Genomic DNA, 17,429 nt, shown 5'->3' on the forward strand with positions numbered 1-17,429 from the left:
GTAAAGCTTACTTAAGATGACTGTTAGGACAACTTATTCGTTGCAAGTCCGCAGTATTAAGAATAACTTGGTATTTCTGACTGTACAATACTAATTGTTTACCTATTGACAAACATTTCAAGTTCAACTAAATGAAAAAAACAATTTGTGGTAACCTGAATATGATTTAAAATAATTAACAATACCTTTTGTAATGATGTTAAAATCAGCCCAACTTTTATTTTCAAATGCAAAAAAGTATAACAGCCAACATGCTTGACACTGTCCTCTTGAACAACAAACAATTATATCACTGTTATAATCTTACAATGAAACAAAGTCACAGATTTCATTATTGTGAAACTAAGTTTAGACCTACCACAACTTTGTTTTGTACTTACATTACTTATATAATCAAAATAAAATATTTATTGTTCTGTCACAAGTGCAGTCTCTAATTTAAACAACACATTTGTTTTTCATTCCAACACAGGAGCTTGAATGTTGTAATATTTTAAGGATGGCTTCTTTTCAGTCCAGGCATTACTGCCTGAATGACTACCATGGACTTAGATGATCCAAATGTAAGTGCAGAAGAAAGTCTTTAACTTCCCTTAAGTACAGTGGCAGTGGATGTGGGTTGGAGATACAATGAACTTGAACCTGCAGGCAACCATCTTCACTGACCATACCATCAGTGACGGAGGACTCATCTCTCCTGGTGTCCTGCAAGCAAACAATCATATTTTTTGGAAAACAAACTTAATTGCTTTCTTAAAACATTTTTTTCTGCATTTGGTATAGAACAGACTCCACAAAACACATGTTGCTGTTAGAAAACTTGCAGACTTCACTATATACAGTGTAGCCCCTCAAAACTAAGTTTGGGGGATGTGATCTTTCAAGAAATGCTGACCAAACTGTTGTTGTTTGTTTACTTACACAGCATGTCTTGTAGAATTAACTGGAGTCAACAGCAACAGCATAGTGCAGTCATATCTCAAGTCTAATAACAGAAGACAGGAAAAGATCAGTAAAGAAACAACTTCCCCAAACCAAAGCACAAATAAACAATAAGTAAAACAGGCTGATCTAAAGTATGATTAAAGTTCAGCCTGATTAATATAAATGTTACTGACAGTTGCTAATATGTTTCGAAACCAAAATACTTACCACTGAGTTGATGTTTTTCTGTCCAACAGCAGGAGTGCTGGTCCTGAGCCTCAAAGACAGTAAGAAGCAAGCAGAGGAAGAACAAACAGAATTTTTTTAGAAGCTGATTTGATCCTTAATGGCTGTGCAATCATTATAACTTACAACACAGAAGGTCAAATGTAGACCCCATACAACCAAATTAGACTAACACATTAAAAACACCATCTACTACTGTGTCTGAATGTGTGGTATTGGCACTGTCAGTTTAGGCCTAAAGAGATATGTGCTTAAAAAAAGACCACCTAATTTAAATATAATCATTACATAATCATTACATACTTGTAAAGCACTATACAAATACAGGCCATTTACCATTTAAAAGTTAACTTCCAATATATAAAGTTTCTAATAAGCAAAATGACCAGATCTAACATATGGCAGGGCTTATATGTAACATAATGTTTCTTATGATGCCATTCTTTAGAAGGACAAGCTATATTACTTTATTATCAATTATAAAGCCAACCTAGACTTTAACCATTTAACAGGCCACTAATCTGGATTATAGCTTTCACAACAAAACTTGTTTTTAAACACATTTTTTAACAAAACAAGTACTATTGTTATTATTAGTATTTAAAATGTAATTAAACAGAGAAGTCGGTTAAATATAAAAGCAGTTTGCTTATGTTGCAAAGAAAGGCTAGATTTGACATTAATAGATGCCACAGGTGTTCAAAAGCTGCAAAAAAGAATTAAAAAATAGACTTCTCCGAAAACATCTGAGCATTTTTGCAAATATGTGATGTCTTGCTAAATCGAGCAGATAGTTGAACTTTACACAGCTACATTCTCGCATCAAAATATCTTAAAAGTTTATTTTGTGACCCAGAAAAAGTAATATTTAAAAGTTTTTAAGCCGCGCTCCTCCGCCATCCGGTTGTTCAGTCTGACGTCACTAGTCGTGTCTGGACCTAAACTCCGCTGCAGGTTGTAACGCCGGGTTGCGTTTAGTGGTTGAGAGGAGGCGGCAAAACACTTAGCAGGGTAGCCAAAAGAATACACACTCACGCTGGCGTTGGGAATTCCACAGTGTGTTCTTTAATATACCTTCTCTTCATCAACCATATAAGCCCGGTTGAACGGCTGCAGCTTAACAAACATAGCGCACAGTGTTCGTACAACCCATAACATTGCAAACAAAGGTGTCTGGAGAGGTAAAACATAAAATCCGTCCCTCCTCATGTACTAGCGTGCAAGCACATGTCCACACAATCACAGAGAGAGAGAAAGACCAGTGGCACAAACTGATGACCCCATCAACCCTCGACTTGGGTGTCTTAAAGGGACACCACACCATTGTGACTGTTACATATTCCCCCCGGGTTAAACAAAGGCTGTCCTCAGCCGGACCCAGGTGACCCTCCTCCCGCTACCCCCTTTCACTACACATAGCTACTTTAGGTAGTACGCAGGTCGTGGAGGAATTGTTACACACCTGTACAGCAGTGGTACAGTCCAGACTTAACCAGCCTCCATACATGGTCAGCAGGATAAGAAGTTAAAACCAAAACAGGGAAATGTACAGTGCAATATTGACAAACTGGCATACATGACAGTGTCCCACATGGTGAATGTCCAGTTGAATAAATGTTAAAGAAAGAAAATAAACTCAGGATAGCCAGGACAATTGCAGAATGAAATTCCCTTTTTCTTTCATTGTGTTCCTTCTTATTCCTCAAAAACAGCAACAGTAAGCATAATATGTGAAAACAGTACCAGAAAGTACTGTAGAAAACTTAAACAGCAGTCATGTCACAACAGTAACCAATACGAAATACATAAGAAAAAATACAAATTCAGGAACTATGGCAAAGCTACATCGAACCCACGCCCAGGAAACGCAGGTCGACGCACATCCAATGGAGCCACGACGAAGAGGCCAAACAGAGAACGGCACCACAGTCCACAAACAGCGCTGGAGCGGCTCCAGTCGTTGCCACGGAAATGCACCGCCGCGACCCTTGGATCCTCCCGACGTTCGCGTCCAGGCCAGCCTGGTCCGTTCCCGCGAAACACGGCAGACATCCACTTTGCCGCGTCGTACCTTTTTATGTACCAATCATCAACTGCTCGAAGATACTGCACACTGAGGTCCAAGAGAAGATGTTCAGGCGCCATTTTGTAACGTCGGGTTGCGTTTAGTGGTTGAGAGGAGGCGGCAAAACACTTAGCAGGGTAGCCAAAAGAATACACACTCACGCTGGCGTTGGGAATTCCACAGTGTGTTCTTTAATATACCTTCTCTTCATCAACCATATAAGCCCGGTTGAACGGCTGCAGCTTAACAAACATAGCGCACAGTGTTCGTACAACCCATAACATTGCAAACAAAGGTGTCTGGAGAGGTAAAACATAAAATCCGTCCCTCCTCATGTACTAGCGTGCAAGCACATGTCCACACAATCACAGAGAGAGAGAGAGACCAGTGGCACAAACTGATGACCCCATCAACCCTCGACTTGGGTGTCTTAAAGGGACACCACACCATTGTGACTGTTACAAGGTCCATATATCAAACGATCACTATGGCATTACTGAGAGTTGAAAAACTGTCTAAAGTCTTTCACCTTTAATAAAATGATCAGCGTTCTGCTCTACCAGGTGTAACAATTGAGTTTAACATCCAGGCATCCATAAAAATGGAATTTATGATATTTAACGGAGTTAGAAGTTAGCAGGAAGTTAGCTCGCTAGCTTCTATCTAAATACAATATAGCATGTCCTGACTGCGGGGTTTTGGAAACAAATTCAAACGTACAGCTCTGTCATCACTTCCAGCATAAATGAAGACAGGAAACTAAACAGCAGTGACGTTTGTAGAGTTACTGAAGTTGGGCTAGCTGGTATATAATGATGTGCTACGTGACCGCTAGCGACACAGCTATGTTAGCATAATATAAACAAGCTAACTTTTTTTCCACTCGATAAAAGTTAATGTGAGTGTTCTCGATGGTCAGGAACAAATGTAATCGCATGGCAGGATGCTGTAAAAGGACCAAACTTCAGCCAGGAGAACAACTGACATAATCCATCCATAATACGAGGTTAGTCATTCATATACTGCTGCATGGGCTGGGCTGTAGTTACATCCTAAGGTTTTAAAAACTGAGCTTAAATAAATGATTAGTGGTAATAAAAGCCGAGGGAGGTCAACAGTGATCACTGACTGTTTTAGGAGCTTTTTGAGATTAAATAGAAGAAAATACATAACATTAAACATGTTAACAACACAAAAGCCATATTAAACACAGACTACTTTAGGCCTGGAAGTAGGATTCGTCACGTCATCACTTAACAATCGGATTGCCGCGTTTGAGTTTTGGACAATTGCATTCTGGGATATTTAGCTGTACCAAGTCGCTGCAAGTCCACACAAGTCACCACCGATACATGTTCGATAAAACAGGAGGAGCTTTTCGTTTTCTCAGCTTCATGTGTACTTTGAATTGGAACAGTACTTGGTCTCCGACATATCACATGTCCACGAGACCACAAGTACGCATACACAGGCTCCAACTGCGGCTGACAAATGTGATCCTCCCTTTCCCCAGATTACCCTTTTTGGGTCACAAAATAAACTTTTAAGATATTTTCAGGTGAGAATGTAGCTGTGTAATGCTCAAATACCTACTTAATTTATCAAAATATCACATATTTGCAAAAGTGCTTGGACGTTTTCGGAGAGCTCTGTTATCCACCAACACCATAGCTGACCGGGAGGTCAAGGCTCGATAGAGCTGGCGAGCACAGCTAACTGCTGGCATATCGTTTTCAACCCCCTGCGGTCTTTTGATACTCAGGTTAAACATGATATATATAGTTAGTTAGTTCTCTTATCCTCTTATCTCACGTTTTATTTCAAACAATCAACAGAAAATTTCACAGACATATTTTTATATAAGGTTTTTAAGGCTATGGTGTTAATTTTTAAGTAACATGAGCCCAGCGGCAGCAGCAATGCTAACTAGCTAGCAAGATTATAAACATGGTGCTACACTAAGAGAAGCCACAAAATAAGTTTGAATAAGAGTAAACATTTACTCACCAAGTCAGTGTATCAGGTAAAGATCCACAGCAGTGACAACAATAATATCTTGAGCTGAAGCTTCTCCAGGTTTGCTCAACATATTCCAGAAAAAAATGCTGGCACCATGAACATACGGACTGATCCATGATAGGGAGGAGGACGGTTTTCAAACCACATCGTTTCATCCTTCCGCATTGAGAAGCAAAACTTCCAGCTTACTTAGTTTTTCTAAGTTAAGACAACTCAAATAAATTGAGTTGATCAGTGTTTTTGCATAAAAAGTACTGGTAACTTACTTAAATTGTTACCAGTACTGGTAACTTACTTACTTGAGTTCTAATAACAAATTGATAAAAATTGAGTTCAGCATACTTAATATTTTTAATTAAACACAATATTAGATTTTACAGTATAAAACAGAAATATGCTCTCTCTTTCTAGTCCCTGTCAGTACTCTCGTTGCAGCATTTTGGATTAACTGAAGACTTTTCAGGGGTTTTTCAGGACGACGAAGATGATGACGATGAGGATGATAATGACGTTCTTTCTGAGAGGTCCTGTGCTTGGTGTTGCAGTGATTACATTATTAAAGGCACTGTCTTCATAAGCAGCACAGGCCTGAGGTAAAATCACCCTTCCTCAGATGCTGCTGACCGGTTAGCCAACAGTCAGCCAGAGCAGATGGAGCCATCTAGTGTTCATGTGAAGAACTCCTGCTGATAAGGAGCTCCTGCATGGCCGTTCATATACACCTAATTGTAGCTGCCCACTTGGAATTACCACTCGTGACGCAGAGAGCTTCGACTGATGCAACTTTATTCTCTCCTCTTTAAACCACCGACAATATGGCACCATGAAAACGATAAAGATGCACAAACAAATACCATTAAACATTCAAGTAGAAAGTGTAGAAATGTTCACATTTTACTATAGAAAATTATTTTGATTAACCCAAATAGTGACATTGACATAAATCAATAGTTTTTAAACTATTTATGTTACAGCATTTAATAAAATTAATTAACAACAACCTTTCTGTCTCTTAAATACATAAACAATCATTTGCAATCATTAACCAACCTCTTTCTGCTTCCAAGGGTGCTAATCATGCTGAACCAGCTAGCAACCTCCTCCATGCGCATCTCTTAGCCAGTCTTTCCACACCGCAAACAAATGACATGCATACACAATAAAAAACGAATTCAACCACATTGAGTAAACTTTCAAAGTTATAGCATGTGACAGAAAAATAAAATACATAGTTTTGCATGAGTATTTTCAAAAAACAAATGCTTTTACTCACTCTGAAGCAACGTGTTTGCGTCGCCTCACCGCGAACAAAACAGGAAGTCTGACGCAATAAAAGAGGAAGTGCTGAGGTACTCTTCAAAATAAAGCACAAAGTAAAGTGGCTTTGCCGGCATTTACACTAATAATTAACAGATAAACAACCGAATGACAGAAAAGTCACTGTTTTTTCACGTCTGTGTTGGAAATGTCAGTTTTTTTATGTGTCCACAGTAAAAACATTAAAAATGAAAAGATTAAAAAACAGATTTAAAAAAGAAACTTTCAATTTTCTGACTGCAGGACAGTTGGAGCAATGAGCTGCTCTACACCAGTGTATACAAAAACTGCATTTGTTCCTTGTACTAGTTAAACTAGCGTACTGCGACAGACTATCACTTAGCCGTCCCACTTCAAATTAAATTCAACTAAAGTAGTTCTAGTAAAAGTACTTTACTAGAGACTTTAACATAGAGACTTTAACATAGTGCTCACAATGATACTGACTTCTTCCTCTGAAAACAACATAAGAGTATTTCAACATACATCTGAGTACTTACAGTTTTTTCTGATTGCTTAAGCACATTTTTTGTAACTATTGGCTAATTTTGCATAACTCTATACACAAATAAAAAAACCTGTCACCCAATTATCAAAACATTTTGGTTCTCTTGCAAAAACAAACACAGCTAGATTAACCCTTCACACCTTTGTAAAAATGGTGTTTTCGTATCAAACAGTACACACAAGCCATCATCTACCAAGCACACAATGCGCCAACTGCACACTGATGGTATGAATACAAAACACATCTGGCTTTTGCTTTCTCTGTGTACAGATGTCAATTTGAGGTCACACCTTTGTCATAGTGTCATGTAAACATACAAGGATCCAAACTTCAAGTATTGGTGTTTATTCACACTCATCAAAACCAAGACAAAGTCAGAACACAAAATAGGAATTCCACAAATAAAAGGGAAAAAAAAGACAATCGGCCTACATCATGTCGTCTTTCTGGGTCCGGCCACAAAATTTCGTCCACATTGCATGCGATATCCTCCAGTCCAAGGCACCGGGGAAAATATCTCCTTGAATGCCGTATCCAGGCCTGACATGATGCCTGGTCAATATCTCCACATGCCTCCTCCATTGCCTGTAAAAGGGCTACCTGTTGATGAGGATGATGGTCATACACTTTCCAGCGCCAGGCAGAGAAGAACTCCTCGATGGGATTCAAGAATGGAGAGTATGGAGGGAGGTTGAGTGCCATGAAGGATGGATGGTCTGTAAACCAGTTGCGGACCAAAGCAGCCCTATGGAAACTAACATTGTATATGACATCATATGATGACATATCGGGTCTGCTCTGGTCTCTGAACAGTGAGCATGTCATGCAAGGTGTCCAGGAATGCAATAATGTGTGCAGTGTTGTATGGGCCTATGGTTGCATGATGGTGAACAACACCATTTTGGCTTATAGCTGCACACATGGTTATGTTACCACCACGTTGTCCTGTGACATTGATGATGGCACGGTGTCCAATAATGTTCCTGCCACGTCTCCTGGTTTTACTGAGGTTAAAACCGGCCTCATCTACAAAAAGTAGCTCATGTCCCATTGCATCTGCTTCTAGTTCCATCACTCTCTGGACAAGACAAAACAAATGCAACACATCAGGCCCATGCACAGCACTACAGTATGCACTTCCAAATTCAGAACCAATGACACTAGCTTACCTGCACATAGTCATATCGCAGTTGCTTTACACGTTCTGTGTTTCTCTCGAAAGGAACTCTGTAAATTTGCTTCATTCTTATTCTGTGGCGCGCAAGTACACGACTTAGTGTAGAAATGCTTGCACTGTGTATATTTTGAAAGATGGTGTCATCATCCATTATGCTGTATTTCACGCAGTCTTATTGCATTACAGTTTTTTCTGATTGCTTAAGCACATTTTTTGTAACTATTGGCTAATTTTGCAAAACTCTTCACACAAATAAGAAAACCTGTCACCCAATAATCAAAACATTGTAGTTCTCTTGCAAAAGTGAACACAGCTAGATTAACTCTTCACACCTTCGTAAAAATGGTGTTTCCGTATCAAACAGTACACACAAGCCATCATCTACTAAGCACACAATGCGCCAACTGCACACTGATGGTATGAATACAAAACACATCTGGCTTTGGCTTTCTCTGTGCACAAGGTAGGCTATGTCAGTTTGAGCTCATACTTCTGTCATAGATCCATAAGCATAGAGGGATCCAAACTTCAAGTACTGGTGTTTATTCAAACACATCAAAACAAACACAAGTGTTTATTTCCAAGTATAGGATTATTTGCAATCGCCATAATGACTATATGGGTTACTTGGTCTGCAGTGAACATGCTTCCTCTGCCCCCAGCATCTGGTCATCTAGCAATTCTGTAAAGTAACAATTTCAGTATTTTTACATCAATGGTATTGGTGTGTTTCTCATTGGCATATGGCAGTGCTACAAATCTTTGTGCGAAGTGACTGTACTAACCGATTCTCATTTCAAGATGTCCTTATGGTACTTGCTACAGTGTAGCGGCTCGAGTTAGGCTGGACCCGTTGGCCAGCTACCCTCAGGGTCATTCCACGGTTGATTACATGGTCCACTATTGTAGCTCTGATGTCATCAGCAATTCTATTTCTTACTCTTCCTACCCTTCCTCTCCCCCCTCCTCATCTTCCTCTCCCCCCTCCTCGTCTTCCTCTTGCTCCTCCTTGTCCTTGTCGTCCTCTTCATCCTACTTCTTCACCTCCACGTCCTCTTCCTCGGCCTCCTCTACTTCTCACTCTTTCTGCTCCCTCCATTGTACTCCGCACACACAGCTTACCTGTATTATAGTGCTTAGGCTGATTGCAAAGTGAACTAATAATCTAAAAAAGTTTTCACATGTGAAAGTGTGCCAGACAGTTGGCAAATTAGTGTTAATGATAGCCATACATGTGTATACTTTTGCTAGGAGTGTGTTGGAAATTTGGTAATTGAGTGTTGTGCAGTGAATTGTGCCTACAGTTTTGCAAAGTGTGTGTTACAAAATTGCAAACTGAGTGCAAAGCAGTTTTTGTGCTTTTAGTTTTGCAAACTCAGTGAGTGGTTTTGCTATAAGTCTGAATAGTTTTAGAGATTGTGCTACAGGAATCACAGTTAGGGTTTAAGCATTCAGAAAAAACTGTAAATGAGCAGAACTGACTGAAGTTCACACCAGTCCGCCATCCTCCGTGACTTTTGACCTAGCACGCTGTTGCTAGCTGTAGCAGCCCTCCGATGGTAAACAACAAGCCAATAGGTGCAAACGTCCAGCCCACTTACATTGATTGACAGACAAAGTCATTCTGCTGAAAAGTCGCATTATGAAATAAATAGGCCATTGGGAAAAACGGGATTTTGAAATAAAGACTGACATTGAAAATGGGTCATTTTGGAATAAAAACGTCTGGAAATAAATAAAATGCCTCAGGAATAATCTCTATTATTGTGAAAAATAATGACCATGAAATAATATTTCACAATAATAAGTAAATTTATATAGTAGAATGCAATATATTTCACAATAATGAGCATTTTTTTCAAAATGTGTTTCATTATTTCACAATATCATTCTCACATTACATATCTGTGTCTTATTTATTCACATAGTTATTTATTTCATCATTGTAGCGACTTCCACAGTCGCTAGAGGCCGGGGATGGAGCCTGCCTATTTGCCTGACACGCTGTCAACTTTACGCAATAATACGAGAGGTGGAATTGTTTGCTTGTTTATTAAAATGCTTTGAGAGTTTACAATGTCATCGGCTCCTGATTCAGACTCTTACAACGTCACAGGCTCTAATATAACGAAGCAAAACATGTTGTGCAGCGGTCAACAAAAACTACAGCTACCCAGCCCTCCTCTCTGTCAAAATCAAAACCAGTGAATGACAGACTGACAACGCCCATTTATGTCACCGCTAGCACCCACGTGACTCCCATAACAACCAAACAAATAAAAACCCAGTGATCATCAAAATTCAATACATTCAATTATGGCTCCTACACACCAGCCCCTAATTATTAGGATCCCTTCTAATAATTACCCATAATTAACCAAGTAGGAGACATAAAACATGCAGAGAAAAGTCAAGCATTTACTGTATTTCAATATTACCCGCAGGAATCCTATAGGTAATCTTAAAGTCTATCTTTAAAGAAAAAAAATGAGAGACATTTTATGTCCAAATACAATCAATGTCTGATAATTGGACCCAGAAGTCTTTAACTGTGATCTTCCTCCAGCAGTAGACACAGTTTGGTAATAGGCCGATCCAGGCAACTAGTCTGAGTTTTAATCCGAACTTGACGAACGAATCCTCTTCGGTCAGGAAAAGTCTTTATCACACGTCCCATTGGCCAAGAGTTTCGAGGTGCCGAACTGTCCATGATGAGAACCAGATCTCCCACGATGAGGTTCCTTTTTACTCCAATCCATCGCTGACGTTCCTGTTGCTGTAGTAGGTATTCCTTCACCCATCTTTTCCAAAACAAGTCAGACATGTATTGGACATGTTTCCATCTTCTGTGTGTGTACATATCAGTGGAATGGAATACTCCTGGTGGTAATATCGGTGAGGTCTTCAACAGAAGAAGATGATTAGGGGTCAAAGCTTCCAGGTCGTTAGGATCCATTGAGGCTTTGGTAATTGGGCGGCTGTTAATGATGGCTTCAACCTCACAAAGTACAGTATGAAGACCTTCTTCATCCAGGTTTTGTACTTTCATTATGAAATTAAGTACTTTGCGAACCAGTCTTATCAGTCGCTCCCAGGTTCCTCCGTGATGTGAACCTCCAGGTGGATTAAAGGTCCATTTAACTCCCTTTTGCAGAAAGACGTCATTGATTTTTACCTGGTTCCAATGTTCAATGGCAGTTCTAAGTTCACGTTCAGCACCTACATGTCACAGGTCTCTGACCCAGCACTCTGAACTCATTTTTGTATTTGTCTCATTTTAGATATTTGATTAGTTTGCGTCATTTCCTATTTATCTTTAGTTTAGGCAGTTATTGTATCTTGTATCGTTCATCACTTGTTAGGTCTGTTAAGTTTGTTGTCATGTCTAGTTTCAGTGTTTCCTGTTTTATTTTGGAAGGAGTCGTGTGTTCTTGGTTCTTTGTATTTAGCTTCACTGCTCCTGTCATTAGGTTCATGTTAGTCAGCTGTTTCCTCATGTGTCTCCACTTCCCCTGATCACCTCATGTGTGTATTTAAGTCCTCTGTTTTTTGCATGTCATTTGTCGGGTCGTCAGTTATTTCACCATAGTCATAGTTATAGTCATAGATTTTCTTGGTATTTGTTTCTTAGTGTTTTTTCGTTTGCTTAGGGTTCCTGGTTAACCCCTGTAATCACCTAAATAAAGGATCACTTTTCTGTTTAAACTTACAACTCCTCATCTGCTTTTGGGTCCTGTTTCCATTACACACCCCAGCCAACATGTATATATGGGCCCCACCTGGTTTTTGCTCGGGCTGGATGGGTACCATGTGGGCATGGGCTCAAACTGGGCTTTTTGTATGGGGCCTACTTGGGTTCTTCACATTAAACCCATATGGGCCATCCCAAGTGAGCACTTTTAGTAGGTCCTAGCTGGGTCAAACATGGGAAACACTTAACTTGGTCCAAAATGGGAAACACATGTAGGACCCACTTGGGTTTTCCACCTGGGATAGACATGGGCAAACACAGTCATTTAAGGATAGGCTGTTGTTGTGTGCCCCAGGTGGGGCAAAGTTAGGTAATCAATATATGTTTTAGTATCGATGACACAGGTGGGCCCCACCTGGTCAAACTATATGGGTCGCACATGGGCAAATGCAAGTCAGACCCTGAAAACATGTCTATGTGGGCCCCAGGTGGGGCAAAGTTAGGTAATCAATATATTTTTTTAGCACTGATGACATAGGTGGGGCCCACCTGGTCAAACTATATGGGTCACACATGGGCAAATGAATGAATGAATGAATGAATGCTTTATTGGCCATATGCAGGTTGCCCCACAGAGGAATAGGACCCCCCCCGACTTACACACACAACAACAAGACATCACATGGGAATACAGTCGGAGACCGGCAGCGTTGAGAGAATAACACTGAAAAAATTACACAACATTGGGAAAAGTACAAGAGGAAAAAAAGAGACCTCTTCACACGCTGGGCAACCTATGGGAGGACAGCATGAGAACAGGAAACAAAAAAACTCCTCTGCACAGAGAGCACATTAATGTCCACATCACAACATCAGAGCACATGACAAGCCACAGGGGATGGAAAGGGGGTGGGGGGTGATTCGAAGGAACACAGCAGTCGTCCTGCACCATGCTATCATTTCAGCGCGGCACGCAGACCCGCTGCCTTCCCCCGCAGGAACAAGCATCGAAGGCGTTTGGAAGGGAGGGGGATGAGTGCGTGCTTATCAGTGTAAGTGTATGTGTGTGCGTGTCCATAGTTCAGCTGAGACAGTGTCCTTCGCCGTATCAGGCTAAGTAAACAGTCCTCCAGCCGATCCAGGTGTCCTTCATGGGGCGGGAAGAATAGTCATCACACAGTCGTTATCAGGGAGTTGTTTTGGTGGGCTCCAGCCTTGGGCCTAGCAGCTGGCGCCGTGGTGTCCAAATGTAGAATATTGTTGATTTCTCCTTTATGCGAGCAGCGAATTTAGCACTCTGACACTGGGGCCTCGATTTCCCGTTGGAGCGCTGCGAGCCTCCCCATGATGGTATCAAGCTTCTGTTCCGTGGTGTTGTCATTCTTTTGGTTCTGAGACCCCACAGCTGCAGTGAGCCGTTCTGCGATGTTATCCAACTTTCGCTCAAGGGTGTTATTGTGAGCAGGCCCCTCTCTGATGTATCCCATCATACGCTCAATGGTGTTAGTTTGAGTCTTCACGGCAGCTGTAAGCGTCTCCAAGGTGTTAACCATGCTGCGTTCGGTGTGGGAGGCCGCGCCTCGCCCCATCGCTTCAATTCCAGCGGTCAGCTTAGGGGGAGTTTGAACAGCCGGTTCCGCTCTCTTATTTCTCCGATAAGTCAGGGCCAAGCCAGCTCCGATCAGCAAGAACCCCGTTATCATGGTTCCGAATAGGTAAATATCCTCAGCGTCCTCGATAGACAGTCCCGCCAGGCACAAGATCCTCCAGGTTTGCCACCCATCCATCGTGTATCCGGCAGGGAAAGTCCCTCCAGGGCACTCGGGCTCACCCGAGCCCAGACTTCTCGTTGAGAAGAGGGTGTCAATAGCGTTCAGAGACCAGTTGATCAAATCCATAATTCTCTATTAGGTTTTAGAGAACGACAGTGAGAGACTGTTCCAGGGAAAAGTAGTGCACACGAGACAAGACAGGACACAAGAGGCTAAGCAGGGAAGATAAGGGGAAGGAGGAGAGGAGAAAAGTGCGACCGCCTTCGCCGAGAGCCAAGTAAGAATGCAAGTTAGACCCTGAAAACATGTCTATGTAGGCCCCATATGGGTTATGTTAAGTTAATATGGGCATATATTTTATGTGGGCTCAAGATTGTTTAGTATATATGGGACCCACTTGGGTTTCTCACATGAAAGCCATATGGGCAAAACCAAGTGGGAACATATAGTAGGTCCTGGCTGGGTCAAACATGGGAAACACTTCACTTGTTTCAAAATGGGAAACACACGTAGGACCCACTTGGGTTTTTCACCTGGGTTAGACATGGGCAAACACAGTCATTTAAAGAAAAGCGTTTGCTGTGTGCCCCAGGTGGGGCAAAGTTAGGTAATCAGTATATATTTTTTAGTACTGATGACACAGGTGGGGCCTACCTGGTCAAACTAAATGGGTCGCACATGGGCAAATGCAAGTCAGACCCTGAAAACATGTCTATGTGGGCCCCAGGTGGGGCAAAGTGAGGTAATCAATATATTTTTTTAGCACTGATGACATAGGTGGGGCCCACCTGGTCAAACTATATGGGTCGCACATGGGCAAATGCAAGTCAGACCCTGAAACATGTCTATGTGGGCCCCAGGTGGGGCAAAGTTAGGTAATCAATATATTTTTTTAGCACTGATGACATAGGTGGGGCCCACCTGGTCAAACTATATGGGTCACACATGGGCAAATGCAAGTTAGACCCTGAAAACATGTCTATGTAGGCCCCATATGGGTTATGTTAAGTTAATATGGGCATATATTTTATGTGGGCTCAAGATTGTTTAGTATATATGGGACCCACTTGGGTTTCTCACATGAAAGCCATATGGGCAAAACCAAGTGGGAACATATAGTAGGTCCTGGCTGGGTCAAACATGGGAAACACTTCACTTGTTTCAAAATGGGAAACACACGTAGGACCCACTTGGGTTTTTCACCTGGGTTAGACATGGGCAAACACAGTCATTTAAAGAAAAGCGTTTGCTGTGTGCCCCAGGTGGGGCAAAGTTAGGTAATCAGTATATATTTTTTAGTACTGATGACACAGGTGGGGCCTACCTGGCCAAACTATATGGGTCACACATGGGCAAATGCAAGTCAGACCCTGAAAACATGTCTATGTAGGCCCCATATGGGTTATGTTAAGTTAATATGGGCATATATTTTATGTGGGCTCAAGATTGTTTAGTATATATGGGACCCACTTGGGTTTCTCACATGAAAGCCATATGGGCAAAACCAAGTGGGAACATATAGTAGGTCCTGGCTGGGTCAAACATGGGAAACACTTCACTTGTTTCAAAATGGGAAACACACGTAGGACCCACTTGGGTTTTTCACCTGGGTTAGACATGGGCAAACACAGTCATTTAAAGAAAAGCGTTTGCTGTGTGCCCCAGGTGGGGCAAAGTTAGGTAATCAGTATATATTTTTTAGTACTGATGACACAGGTGGGGCCTACCTGGCCAAACTATATGGGTCACACATGGGCAAATGCAAGTCAGACCCTGAAAACATGTCTATGTGGGCCCCATATGGGTTATGTTAAGTTAATATGGGCATATATTTTATGTGGGCTCAAGATTGTTTAGTATATATGGGACCCACTTAGGTTTCTCACATTAAAGCCATATGGGCAAAACCGAGTGGAAACATATAGTAGGTCCTGGCTGGGTCAAACATGGGAAACACTTCACTTGTTTCAAAATGGGAAACACACGTAGGACCCACTTGGGTTTTTCACCTGGGTTAGACATGGGCAAACACAGTCATTTAAAGAAAAGCATTTGCTGTGTGCCCCAGGTGGGGCAAAGTGAGGTAATCGGTATATATTTTTTGGTACTGATGACATAGGTGGGGCCCACCTGGTCAAACTATATGTGTCACACATGGGCAAATGCAAGTCAGACCCTGAAAACATGTCTATGTGGGCCCCAAATGGGTTGTGTTAAATTAATATGGGCATATATTTTACATGGGCTCAAGATTGTTTAGTATATATGGGACCCACTTGCGTTTCTAACATCAAATCCATATGGGTGGGCATCCAATGTAGGTCCTAGTTGGGTTAGTGATGGTAAATGTGTACATTGGTTCAAAATGGTAGCACATGCTTATGTGAGGATTCTTCTTCTGTGAAGAGCCTGAGAAAGTGTTATTTGAATAAAGGAGGATTTATTTCAAACAAGCCCATCACAGATTGCGCACAACCCAGGGAGTTCTGAAAGTCAAATTGTAAAAATAATCTCAAAAGAAAGTATGAACATAACTCTCTTTTATAACCTGCAGACGGCACCCACGTGGTACCATTCTCTAAGAAATCACCCTAACTTTAACATATTTGGCACAACCTCAGTCTATCACTTTTGCTACCCTTACGTACAGTCAGATGTTCTTGACCCTTCATTTTTGACCCTCTCAGTATTTAGCCTTGGCTAGCAAATGTACTCAAAGTCCACATTGAGACCTCAAGATGTTATGTGTTATCAGACACTACAACCCAGCTGTCAAGTGAGACTATAGGAACTTTGGTGTTTTTGAACATTCAATGTTACTCAAAACACTCTGCACACTATTCCAAATAACTGGTTTGAAACTGGTTACTTTTTAATTTTAGATTTCATTTTATGTACTTAATGTGAACTCTGCATGGTAGGCTGCATGGTGAGGCTCAGATAAGATAAAATAAGGACTTCATGATTCTTCTTAGGTAAATTCACTTGTCACAGCAGCAATAATAAGTGATTAAAACGGACACAAGAGTAGAAAAAAAGAAAAGCAAAAAATACGAATAAAAAACCTAAGATAAAAGTGAATTACACAGACAAAATCCAGATTTGGCATTTGCAAATTAAGGATTACTGGTTGTTCAAACAATTAAGACTATTTACTTGAGCAAACATGCAGTTGAGGATTTTTAGTAGATCAGACACACTCTACTGTATTAGAGAAAAGACAGTTAGTTACATGGAAGATGGAAGTTTTGGTTAATCAGATCCAGTAAAGCTCCTGAAGTATATTACCGATCTGTTAAAATGTTACTCTTCAAACTTGTGCCCTCAAATTATATAACCAGAAATAATTTATATTTTCTTTGAACTAGTGGAAAGGAGAGGGAATGGGGTCTTTCAAGCAGTCACACTTCAACTGTGAAACTCCCTTGTCCTTATGGTGTATTGACACTATTGAAACTTTTCAAAACCAGTCTAATGTTAGAAGAGCTTTTAGGTAAACTGTTATTCTTCTTCTTATCATTATTATATTTTTATTAATTATATTTTTATTATGATGTTGATTTGGGTGACACTTTTTGATAAATATTATATATTACTTTTTAAAACATATTAACCATCCCTATGCTTAAAAAACTTTTAAAAATAAAATTGTTCTTTTAAACTTGTGCATTGTTTGACTTTTAAAATTTTTGTATCAGGTGTAAAACGAC

At 40.7% G+C, this 17,429-nt stretch overlaps 1 protein-coding gene across 1 annotated transcript; it reads right to left on the bottom strand.

Annotated features, from left to right (window-relative positions):
* Positions 1-13,111: 13,111 nt before the first annotated feature.
* On the bottom strand, positions 13,112-13,986 carry LOC147313292 (uncharacterized). Its single transcript, XM_086265363.1, has one exon. The coding sequence runs from the start codon at positions 13,843-13,845 to the stop codon at positions 13,237-13,239; it is 609 nt and encodes a 202-aa protein (XP_086121489.1). The 5' UTR covers positions 13,846-13,986; the 3' UTR covers positions 13,112-13,236.
* Positions 13,987-17,429: the final 3,443 nt, after the last annotated feature.

This window comes from Aulonocara sp. 'chitande type north' Nkhata Bay, linkage group LG15 (genome assembly GCF_057382095.1).
Source record: "Aulonocara sp. 'chitande type north' Nkhata Bay isolate Kocher_YH1m ecotype deep benthic linkage group LG15, A_spYH_male_GT1.1, whole genome shotgun sequence".
Taxonomy (NCBI): domain Eukaryota; kingdom Metazoa; phylum Chordata; class Actinopteri; order Cichliformes; family Cichlidae; genus Aulonocara; species Aulonocara sp. 'chitande type north' Nkhata Bay.

What these genes read in the sequence shown, in the direction of transcription:
- LOC147313292 (XM_086265363.1), bottom strand. Translation starts at nt 13,845, where the DNA reads ATGGATTTGATCAACTGGTCTCTGAACGCTATTGACACCCTCTTCTCA.